General features: G+C 54.0%; 1 protein-coding gene across 1 annotated transcript in view; it reads right to left on the bottom strand.

Moving 5' to 3' along the window:
• Positions 1 to 12,333, bottom strand: part of C2CD2 (C2 calcium dependent domain containing 2) — a 52,519-nt gene that overhangs the window by 38,100 nt on the left and 2,086 nt on the right. The window contains exon 2 of the mRNA XM_080654620.1: positions 3,946 to 4,044. Coding sequence (XP_080510746.1) covers positions 3,946 to 4,044 — 99 coding nt within the window. The remainder of the gene's footprint in view (positions 1 to 3,945; positions 4,045 to 12,333) is intronic.

Below are 12,333 nucleotides of genomic sequence, written 5' to 3'. Positions count from 1 at the left end.
AGCACCGAGAAGGTAGGTGGAAGCGCGCTGCTCTAGGTAAGAGCGTGATCAGTCGGGGGGAGAGAGAGGAGTCCCCGGTGCTTGTCAGCCTGGGCAGGAGGCAGAGGGGGGCCCTGGGGGGGGGCGGGGCGTGTGCAGGTGACGGCTCCCAGCAGCGCCCCCCAGGGGGGAATCCCTCTCCACCGGCCTGGGAGGCCTGGGCGGAGTGTGTGCCTGCCCACGTGAGCCCGGGAACAGGGACGCATGAGCCCGTGGAGAGGATGCCCCACCTGCTAGGCAAGCACAGGCCCTGCAGGGAGACTTTAGGTAAATACACAGCTGGTCTCTGACCCCAGTTCCGGCCCCCTGCCCCTCAAACCCTCTCGAGTGACAAGGTGTGTTTGGTGCTGGTGGCTGGGGCCTCTACATAGCTTCAGGAGAGGGCTGGTCACCAGCAAGACGGAGCCAGGACTAGGGGGCTGATACCGCCAGCCTGCTCCCAACCTCCGGGAGGGGAGACGGGCTGGAGGTTGAATTCAATCACCAAGGGCCAGTGATGTCATCAACCCTGCCCACGCCATGGAACCTCCATACGTGCCCCTCCACAAGGGGTGCAGGGAGCTGTGGGTCGGGGGTGCTGGGGGGCGGGGGGGCGGTGCACGCAGAGAGAGATGGAAGCCTGCGTCTCTCCCCACACCTGGCCCTGCGCATCTCTGCCCTCGGCGCTTCCTGAGCTGCGTCCGGTATTACAAACTGAGTTCTGTGAGCCGTTCCAGCAAAGTATGGAACCTGAAGAGACGTGGGATCCCCTGATTTGACAGCCGATCAGTTAGACGATGGGTGGCCCTGATCTGGGATTGGCGTCCGACGTGGGGACAGACTTGTGGGGCAGAGGCCGTAACCTGTCGGTCCTGCGCTAGTCAGTGTTGAAACGGAACTGAACTGATGCACACCCAGAACGTTGGGGAACTGGTCGTTGGGGAAGGAAAACCCCACACATTTGGTGTCAGAGTGTACACAGTTCAGGCGGCCCCGCCTTGGCCAAGGCGGCAGGTGTGGGCTCTGCACCTCTCACGGGTCCTGCAAGGGGACCCCAACTGCTCTCAGCGAGACCCCGTCTCTATGCAGGAGGCTGCGGTGGGTTTGCTGATGAACCAGATATTTGCAAAGGCAATGCGGGTTTTTAGGGGGCTGCAGGAGGAAGTCCACACACAGGGCACCCTGAGAGCAGGGCGGGCCAGATTCTGTTCCTGAGGGGCCCGCAGGGAGACTAAGACCAAACAAAGTCAGGAAGATGCTCCGAAGGCGGACCAGACCCCGCCCCCCACCCCCACCACCCCCCCCCCCCCCCGCTCTCACCTAAGTGACCAAAGATGCGACTACACACCAGACCCCGGCCCAGGCAGGCTTGTCTCCGTCATTAGCTCCGATGCCATCCGCAGGTCCACGTCGCGGCCGCGTCAGAGAGACGAGAAAGATACAGCCTGACGCTGTGGGGGGACTCGGGTGGGGCGGGCAGTGTCCTTGCAATCACATCTGTATTTCTGTGGTGACGTGTTTGTGGGCTTCGGGTCTGTTAGTTTTTTCCTTCTCAAGAACGATGCCGAGCGGAGGGAACCTGATGATGCGGACACAGGATTCCACACAAGTGGGGGGAGGGTCACGTGTGTAAGTCAGATCCTAAAAGGAGGAGGACAGTCCGCTGGCGTCCTGCCCCACAGGCTGCTCGAGAGCACCAGCTCCTGTGTGCTCACCTCCCTTTAACGCACAGATTAAGGAACCTCCCACCAGGGACGCGTTGCAGGAGAAACTCCGATTCGTCTGGCTCGATCCCTTTGCAAAAGGACGCCCTGACATGTGCCGAGCTCAGCCGAGATGCTCGTCCAGGAGCGGCAAAGGCCAGGTGCAGGAGCCGAGCACCCGGCGAGGCCACGCCCAGCTTCCCAGGAGCCAGGCAGCTGCGGGCAGGGCGTCCCCACGGTGGGCGTGCACAGGACCCGGGCTGCCCGGCGTTACGGCGACACACGACACCACCAGACCCGCTTTCCCACACTGTGCAGGGCCCCCGGCGCCTGTCACCCAACCGGCTGGCCAGCTTGTCCGAGGGGGACAGCATTAGCCACAGCACAAGGCAATGACAAGGTCTCATTCCCTGCCTGGCCAAGAACATCAACGTCAAGAACCATGAAGATGACTGTAAAACAGATAAGACCGTGTGTGCCCTTCTCCGTCTGCCTGCGGGCGGTAGGGAGCCCCCCAGGGCCCACCCCTGTGGACAGCAGTCCGCGGTCCCAGCCCAGGGAGGCGAGGGCGGAGGGCTCAGCAGACTTTACAGGAAAGTGTCTGCACTTCTGAGTGGCGGCGGACTTCATCGCGAGCATGCACAGTTCTGCAGTTGTATGAAATTGAACGTACCGCAGCCATCTACTTTCCCTGGCACCAGGGCCAGACCTTAACAACGCTGCTGCTCCCGGGTCTGCTCCTCCCCTGCACCTCCGGGCCAGCCCCGGACGCTCTGCTCCCCTCTTAGCTGGGACAGTGGCAGAGAACACCAAACAGGGCCTGCCCACCACAAAGGGACTCGGGCCCTACATGCCTGTAATAGTGAGGGCGCTCGCTGCCCCGGGAGGCAGTGCCCATGCCAGGGCCTCCGGGACGTCAGGCCTGCGGGGGTCTGCGCCTCAGTCCCCGCCTGTGACCCCTGCTCACCCAGCCCCGTCCAGCGCTGTGGGCCATGCCAGACTCAGCATCCTGCCGCCAGTTCTGGAAAACTCTGCATACCCACAGCTTGGCCACCCCCCCCAGCCCCCATCCCCCCCACCCTCAGTCCCACACTTGGCTGAAGGTTAGGACCCTGCGCACAGTCAGGCTCATACAGCTGCTGCACCTGTGACAAAGAGAGAGCCACCTCAGTCCCCGTGGACAGAGGACGGAGAAGGAAGCTGCGGGCCGTCCAGAGCCCCGACCGTATTGAAGCCAATGATCAGAGCTACATAAATCCACCCGGATGACTCTCAAAACCGCCGCCCTATACAGAGAAAGCTGGCTGTAAAACTGTGCACACACAATGGTAAACGTTTTTAACAAATGCACAAACAACACTCCAGCTGAGACAGGAAGGGGGTACACGCGGGCGGGCGGACATTCAGGCGTTCGGGGCCAGCAACGCTCTGCCTCTCGACCTGGGGTCACAAAGGTATTCCTTCCCCCCGGCTGCTGCGTGGCACGCTTTTAACTGAATGTGGTTCCTTGGGATGTTTTACAGATACTTTGCATTTTTAAAAAATCAATAAAATTATTTACAGTATTTGACGGGTCTAATAAGTAATTTCAGCTTGTGAGAGGTTAGCAACTGTAAAATGAACTCTCCACACTATCTAAATGGCTCAAGTCTGTATATCATATTGCAGAATATATACATATATACACACACACACTTAAGTTCACATACCGTATGATTTGCCCACTTAAACTGTAGAATTAAATGTTTTTACAATACACTTCCCAGAGTTGTATGAACCATGCCTGCCATCCTCGTTGGAACATTTTCATCACCCCCAAAGGAAACCCCGTACCCACAGCCGTCACCACCATCTCCCCACCCAGCCCTGGCGACCACTGGTCTACTTTCTGTCTCTACTGATTTATCTACTCTGGACGCTTCATACAAAAGGAATCCCACAATAAGTGATCTTTGGTGTCTGGCTTCTTTCACTGGGCATAATGTCTTCAAGGCTCATGCGTGGTGGCATGTCAGAAATTCATTCCTTTAAAGGCCGAATAATACCCTATTGTATGGCTATATCACATTTTATGTCTCCATGCACCAGCTGATGAGCAGATGTTTTTAATGTAAGGCGTCTACATTTTCAAATAATTCTAAGACAGAATAAACTACCCCCGTCAGCTTTAGATTAGCTTCCTGAGTAAGGACAGGCCCTTCACAGGTGACCGCCCCCAGCTCACCTTCTCCTGGGCCGACCTGGCCGCACTGGAGACTTGCTGCACCGCCAGCTCCAGGGGCGGCTGCTGGCGGTCCTCCTCGAAGGACAGGGACAGCGGGCCCTGGAAGAGAGAAGCATAGTGAGGAGACGCATGCACGGTGGCGATGCCTGCTTTTTAGAGGAAACCAGGCTTCCGCTACAAAGCTCTGCAAATCTAAGAAAAGGTAACAGGGTTCCTTTTAGTTAACCTGTGCTTCTAAGTAGTAGCAAAGGTCAATTATCAGCCAGTGCACACACCTGTGCATGCACCTGGTGCGCCAGCTCAGGTTGGCTCGCGCTCAGGGGCAGGTTCAGTTATGGGACAAGGAGGGGAAGTAGAGACTCCCAGGAACAAGGGCAAATCTGTCACGATGAAGGGTGTTCCGAATGCTCAGGCCCACAATGTAAAGAAACGCAGGCTCTGGGGGGGGGGGGGGGTGGGGGGAGGGGGTGTCCAGGCTGGCCTGTGGGTCTGCGGCTCTGGCACAGCATCTGGCCATGCACAGCGGGTGCCAGGGCTGTGTCCTCCCTTCCTCTGGTGAGAGCCGTTTTTAGAGAGTTCCTTCTTCCTGGTCCCTGGTTGCTGGCATTGCACCTAAGGTGCCCCCCTTCTCTTTTCCTACCACCCCAAGGATGGGTGGGCAGGAACCCCTGGGGCCGGCCACCTCTCCCTGGAATTTGGGACTCCTTGGCTGGCAATGAGCCAGGCTGGTGGCTGCGCCTTGCAGACCTCCGGAGCTGCCAGCTCCTGCCCCCAAGGCTCTTGGTTGAACCCAGCCTTCCGCTCTGTGCATCCTCTGCACCCTTCCAGCAAACTCCCCCGGGGGCTTGTCAGCCCACGTCCATTGGTTCTTACAATTAAAACTCTCCCCGTGAGAGGTGTGCAATTAAATCAATAGGACCCCCAAGGCAACAAGACTGATGTTTTATGAAAGAACAAACCAGAGCTTGGGTAGCCAACCAGGTTTTGTCCTTTTTAAAATAAATTCTCTTGAGCCCAGTCATTGTGGTTCAGTGGCTGAGTGTCAACCCATGAACCAAGAGGTCGCAGGTTCGATTCCCAGTCAGGGGACATGCCCGGGTTGCGGACTTGCTCCCCAGTGTGGGGTGTGCAGGAGGCAGCCAATCAATGACTCTCTCTCATCATGGATGTTTCTCTCTATATATTCCTCTTCCTTCCTCTCTCTTTAAAAAAAAAAAAATCAATAAAAAATATTTTAAAATAATAATAAGTAAAATAAATTTTCTCAAGAGGCCAAACAGTTATGCCAATAACACAATCTGGAATGAAACTCTTCTGAAACAGCTTCCTGACGTGTATCGTGGTCAGGTGAGTTCTGATTGGCTGCAAGAAAAACGTCCACCCCACAGTTTCCCTCCACTTTCCATCGACCTCAGAGACTCTCTGTGTGGAGAGCTGGTTCCAGCTATAAGACACGATCGGGTGGGAAAACAAAATCCTGCAAAAGGCGCCAAGCTCTGCTGGCAGGCACAGCCCCAACGAGAGGCGAGGTCACCATCAGGGGCTCCTTCTTCAGAATTCCCCAGGATCCGAAGGAAGCTGACAGGCACAGAACGCTTCCAACTCCATGCTTCCAACCTCGCCCTGTTTTAGCAACACCGATCTCACCCCCCAAAAATCATGGGAGGAGAATTAAACCCACTCCCCAAGAGCGATGAAGTCACAGTTTCGGGCTGCTCGGCTGACGCCCTCCAGGGCTGTGCTTGTTTCGGTGCGGCCTGCTGGCCAGGGGTATGCCATGAGCCTGGGGATGACCTGGGTCCGAGTACGGGGTCATCCGGCTGAGAGAAGAGCCTCCAGCACGGAGCGCAGTGCCAGGCAGGGAAGCCACCCATCAGCAGGAGTGGTGACAGCTGCCGGAGGGACAGCTCGAGGGGAACAATGCACCTTCTGTCCCAGGCTCAAGAGCCACGGCCGCCGTGAGCAGCCTGGACGCAGGCTCCTGCCCTGGGCATCAGGGGGCGCCGTCCACAGCCTCCTACCTAGGGCAGGCCCCTTATGGATTAAAACCCTGGGAAGGTTCTAGCAGGAAAGTTAATGTCAAAAGGTGGTCTCACAAAGGAAATAAATTAAGTCAAAACAAGGACACAGGTTCCCTTTCCCTTTCCCATTGCCTAACCCTCGAGTTTCAGGAAGGCAAGCGTGTGTATGACACCCAACCACGGACTCCCACACGTCCCGTGCTGTCCGTGAGCAGACAGCCCCCACGGCAGATGCTACCCTGCTTAGACCAGAGCCAGACTTTACGTCCCCCCTGGGAATGGCCAGGAAAACCGTGAGGGACCCAGCCCTGCCACCATCAGCACGCACTGCAGCCCCTCCGCGTTCCAAGCTGTGTGGACTGGTGCACAGCACGCAACCAGACCAGTGGACGGGAGCAGGAGGTCCCCACAGACCCAGACACAGGAGCAAACGCAGCAGGTGACAAGGTGGCATCCCGATCACTGGGTAAAGACGGATTCTCTCTTTAATCAGGATGTGGGAGGAGCCCCCAAGGGAACACCAACACTAGCACATGGACCTAAATGCATTACCAATGACTATCATAACCCCCCGAAGGGGTGGGGGAACACGGCTCTAGCCTAAGACACTCTGGGAAACAATATCCTGACCGCAGATGAATGCTATAACCTAGCCAGGGGTCCTCAAACTTTTTAAACAGGGGGCCAGTTCACTGTCCCTCAGACTGTTGGAGGGCCAGACTATAGTTTAAAAAAAAAACTATGAACAAATTCCTATGCGCACTGCGGGCCCGGGACGAGTCGGCTGCTAAGCAGGACAGGCAGTGGCACCCGGCGGGCCGGATAAATGTCCTCGGCGGGCCGCATGTGGCCCGCGGGCCGTAGTTTGAGGACCCCTGAACAGTAAATGTGTTTCTCTATTCTATACTCTAGGTCAGTGGTCAGCAAACCGCGGCTCGCAAGCCACATGTGGCTCTTTGGTCCCTTGAGTGTGACTCTTCCACAAAATACAACGGCCTGGGCGAGTCTATTTTGAAGAAGTGGACTTAGAAGAAGTTTAAGTTTAAAAAATTTGGCTCTCCAAAGAAATTTCTATCGTACTGTTGATATTTGGTTCTGTTGACTAATGAGTTTGCCGACCACTGCTCTAGGTGGATGCTAGAACTGACCAGGTAAATAAATACGTTCCAGACAACAAGAACCCGATGCCTCCCTCCTGGAGAAGGAAGTTAAAAACACAGAAAGGGGAAGATAAAATGAGCTCGGTGCTGTTGACCTGGAGGCCAAGGGATCCGTATAAAGTCATGGTTTCGAAGATACAGACAGAAAAAGAAATACAGACATGTGTGTGAGTGCACAGCACATGCCTGTATGCACATACATTTCCTAGCTCTGTCCACTAAAAAAAGTCTAGAAGCAATGAGACCCCAGCAGTAATGACCCTGGATCTCAGTCCCTAAACACTTCTCCAAAAGAAGGAGTCGGGGCTGCCTGGAGAAGTGGCTGAATCCAGGGCCGGAAGAGGGGAAAACACAAGATGAGTCTAGGAAAAAAACATCTGTGGAACCATGAAGGAAGGAAGTGCTAAATATACACACACACACACACATCTCCTTCTGTCTGATGGCAGAACACAAAGGCTACTGCCAAAAGGGCTGCTCGTGGCCAAACTAGAGTCAACGAAACAACACAGCGAACAGCGACAGTGTGGGATGACAATGCACAGGACAAACGAAATAACGTGAGTCCACCTGAGGTAAATAACCAACTAACCATATGCGTGGAGGAGGAGCGGCAGCCCTTTCTGGCAGTGGCATTCCAATGAATAAAGGTAGGAGAGATGAAAACAAAAAACCACCATTCAGCAAACTCCCCAGACGTAATGGCTGCAGACCCGTCACACAGATGGAGGCCAGAGTCCGTGAGCCAAGTGTGAGGAGTAACAGGATGTGTACAGTCTCAGAGTATCTCCACAGGATGTTTAACTCCAGAGGCAATGCTGTAAGAGGGGCCGTAAGAGAGAAGAGAAACCACCTTTACCGAGAGATCGAGGCCGAAGTCCCCAGCAGTGAGTGACAATGACATTACGAACCCCGTGCTTTAGCATATGGAAAGGGGAACATCACTTCTGCAGTTTGCATAACCTCAGTCCAATCATCTAAAAATACCGAATTTGAGGGACATTGGGCAAAAGAATAATCAATATCCTTCAGAGTTATCAAGGTTGTGAGAAACAAAGAAAGAATACGAAACTGTTCAAGACTTCAGGAGGACTAAGGAGAAGCAACAACTTAATGCCATGTGGAACCTGAATGGGACGAGGGGACAAGAGAAGGATCCTGGTGGAAAAGCTGTGAAATTCACATAAGGTCTTCAGTGCAGTTAAAGGCCATCGCCAATGTTAACGTCTTATACTGTTTACAATGTTAACATCATTGTTCCATGAATTATAGTAACATGGTGCCAATGTTAATTTCTTGTCCTGTTACAATGTTAACATCATTGTACCGTGAATTATAGTAACACTGTACCCATGTTAATTTCCTGTCCTGTTACAATGTTAATATCATTGTACCGTGAATTATAGTAACATGGTGCCAATGTTAATTTCTTGTCCTGTTACAATGTTAATATCACTTTACTGTAATTACAGTAACATTGTACCAATGTTAATTTCTTGGTTCTGATCATTATGCTATGGTTATGTGAGGCTGAGTGAGGAATACAGGGAAACTCTGAATTATTTTTAAAAAATATTTTCATTGATTTCAGAGAGGAAGGGCGAGGGAGAGATAGAAACATCAATGATGAGATCGGCTGCCTCCTGCATGGCCCACACTGAGGATCAAACCTGCAACCCGGGCATATGTCCTGACCAGGAATCGAACCGTGACCTCCTGGTTCATAGGTTGACGCCATGCCGACTAGGCTGAATGATTTTTGCAGCTTTTCTGTAAATCTAAGAGCAATTTAAAAAATCACGTTTTTTTAAAATAGACTTTACAAGAAAGCAGCCCACCTTTATTGATGCTATTTACTAAATGCCTCATGAAGATCTCATCTCATCCAGAGTGGATCCTGTTTTTCAGATTGAACCCAAAGTTATCCTCTTCTCCAAATGAAGCACAGAGAGGTCAGGACTTGCCCAAGGTCACACAGCCCCAGAGCTTTCGGCCTGAGCAGTGAACACAGTTCTTCCACGCGGCTCAAGAAGTCCCCTCCCAACTCAGCAGCCCACAGGGGCCGATGGGAGTCAAGTTAGCTTTGGCTGCATTTTAGTTAACACTACACCCACTCTTCCTTCCTCCGAGCTCCGGTCTCATTGGGAGAATGGGTGAGTGCAGGGAACAACCTGAACTGGCACCTACTCCTGGGTTTCATGCGGACAATTTGCAAAGTCATCCGTGAGCCTCCTTTAATGTTGATCCTTTAGAAGTGAAAAACAACGCACATTAAACAGCTTGTTTTGCCCAGGCTTGGCTGGCTCCCAAGCAGGGAAGGCCTGTGTCCAGATGGGGTGATGCACATGGCCACTGTTTCTCCCCACCAGCGACAAGTTTCTAACAGGCCCTGCCATTCATCCCACCCCCGGCACCCACTGCTCTGAGCCAGCCTGGTGCTGGGCACTGGGTGGGCTGTGCCAGGGCAGACAGGGCTCTGGACCAGCTTACAATTCCATGAGACACAAGTGAGCACAAGGTGCCAGTGCTATTTGGGACAAGCACAGGCTGCTGGGGTGGGGGTGGGGCAGCTACCTGGCAAATGGGAGGATAAGGGATCTTCCAAAAGCTTTATAGAAGTTAAAGAAGAAGAGGGTTAAATAAGTATTTGAGACAAAGGGGATATGTTCAAGGAACAGAAAGGAGACCGGTTTGGGGAGGAGGGTACAGGCAGTGGCCCATTCAGGTCTCTTATCCAAGGTGGACTTCACATTCTTGCCAGCCGACTTCTTACAGTGGCCACTGTCGCTGGTTAGGAGTTTGGGTTTTGTGAGCACCACTCGGAGCTCATTATGTAATAGGAAAACTCTGAAGTCTTTTCACTTCGTTTACTTTTTAAATTGCTGAAGCTCATCGACAAGTTAGAGCTACTAGTAACACGCTCTAGGTTCGCACAGCCTCTTTCCCGTTTTCTTCCGAAAACCACAAATTGTCCTACAACCTTGGTCATCTGCATCTAGAACAGGGGTGGGCAAACTTTTTGACTCGAGGGCCACAATGGGTTCTTAAACTGGACCGGAGGGCCGGAATAAAAGCATGGATGGAGTGTTTGTGTGAACTAATATAAATTCAAAGTAAAGGAGCGGAGGGGAGAGCAAGAGAACCGGATAGAACAGCCGGATCCGGCCCGCGGGCCGTAGTTTGCCCAAGGCTGATCTAGAACATCCCTCTGGAAAAAAAAAAAACCCGGAGCAGAGAATTAAAGAAACAAACAGCTTCAGGGTGGCCCATGGCTGGACAAGTCCAAAAGGCAGCGGCCCCCACTCTGGGGTCAATACTCACAATGGGTGGGCCCCCACCTAGGTAGGGAAGCGCTGTCCCGCTCCCTGGCAGGGTTCCCCGGACCACAGGCGCCTGGTTTCCAGAGTCAGTGAGCTGCTGTGGAGCGGCAACCCAGAGCTTCGCAGGTGGGTGTCCGGGGTGTGGACCATCGCCGGGGTAACTGACTGTCATGGCAAACCATTTTGTAAATGTCAGTGTTACGCAGGGGAACTAAAGGCAGTTCTAGGCTCTCTGTTCTCATGACTGAACTGTGATCAGATCAACTGGATTAGGTGTTGGGACATCAGCGTGGAGAGGGGCTGTGGGGTGAATAACGGACAGCTGGCCTAGGGACTGGTGTGTGTCGGGCGGCCTCTCACTGTGAGAAGAAGCCAGCTGGGGGAAATTGTGAAACATGCAGTGTGCGCCCACACCCCTGCCAACCTACTAAGTCCGAACTGCAGGGGGAAGGCATGTGTATTTTTTCAAAGCTCTCTGGGCAAGTCACCTGTGCTCCCCAAACACCTGGCATCTGGCCGGCCAGCTGGCAGAGCAGCCATGGTTTCCTCTCTGTCTCTCCAACTCACCCTCCTGTCCAGTTTAAAAATAGTTTCGGAGTAAGGGTCAGAACCACAGGGCCATCCGCCAGGAGGAACCCGCACCGCCACGGCCATGGGTCACCCAGAGTCAAAGGAGGCTCCGCGGGTTAGTGCTCAGGCCTCAGGTCCCGGAGAAAGGAGCCCCACGGTTAGGGATGATGCATTAAGCAATCAAACCCTTTTATCCTTTCTGGCTGGGCCTCGCTTAAAGGGATCACATAGGTCTCAACTTAGAATTTCCTGCCTGCAGGAGACCTGGACCAGGATCTGGGTCAATCCCGGCCAGTCTCTCCAGCTCATGGACCTCAGTCTCCCCTCTGTGGAAGAAAGGGGCTTTGCTTGAAGAGTTTTGGATTCCTTCTCGTCTTCAAATGCAAAGTTGGGGTAAGACAGAATTCAAGAGTTCCCGTCTCCATTCGATAGAGAATCCCACCTTTCATGAAGACGGTGGATATGACTGTGACTTCCAGGGTGCCCCCAACCCCCAGGGACAGGCTGAGAAGTGGACTCCTCCCCAGCCAGGGCAGAGAGACTGGGCCAGAGGGGGCCACTAAGCTGTGGCTCTCCGGGCCTCTCTGGCATGGAGCGTCAACCCTAATCTGGGATTAGTGGGAATCGAGTTGGAGGGAGGGCAATGATAAACCGCAGGGCGGGCTGCCGGGTCAGGGCAGCCACCAGAGACGCCCGCCTGCTCACCCTTATTGTCATCAGTGCTGCCGCCGTGGTGGCCTAGGACAGGGAGGGCGTGACACGTCAGTAGCAGGGAGTTCCCCAGATCCTATCTGCCTGCAACACCTTCCAGTTGAATTCAAATCAAGCAGCACTCGGCAGGCACAGGGGGCACGTTCAGATGCAATCCACAGGCACCCAAACTGTCTGGGAGGTCTCTGCCATGCTCTGAGCTTGGACCCCGTACCTCATGGCGCCTTCCTGGCAGGCGCGTGGAAGCTCGGAGGTCCTGACGCTGCAGCGCGTGGTCAGCAGCGGACAGAACAGAGAGAACGCAAAGCAGCCGGATGCCTGTCTCCACTCCCTGAACAGAGCTCCCCTGCTCCCACAGACTCAAGGGATCCGGTGAAAGGTTTTCTTTCAAAACCTCCAGGTCCTTCAAGGTTCTCTCAGCCGTACCTGACCAACCAGACATTCCAGGAGGAACTCACACCACCCCGGGCGCAGGAGCAATCTGGAAGCAGTGTCGAAGGCAATCCTATTTCCCGAAGCCAATGGAGAAATACCAGGAAACGAGGTTGGGGTTAAGCAGGGCTACCCCAACTCACAGGTACAAGGCAGGGTCCCGCCTCCGTGCCT

Source organism: Plecotus auritus (assembly GCF_963455305.1).
Source record: "Plecotus auritus genome assembly, chromosome: 2".
NCBI lineage: Eukaryota > Metazoa > Chordata > Mammalia > Chiroptera > Vespertilionidae > Plecotus > Plecotus auritus.
This window is presented reverse-complemented; position numbering and strand designations above follow the sequence as displayed.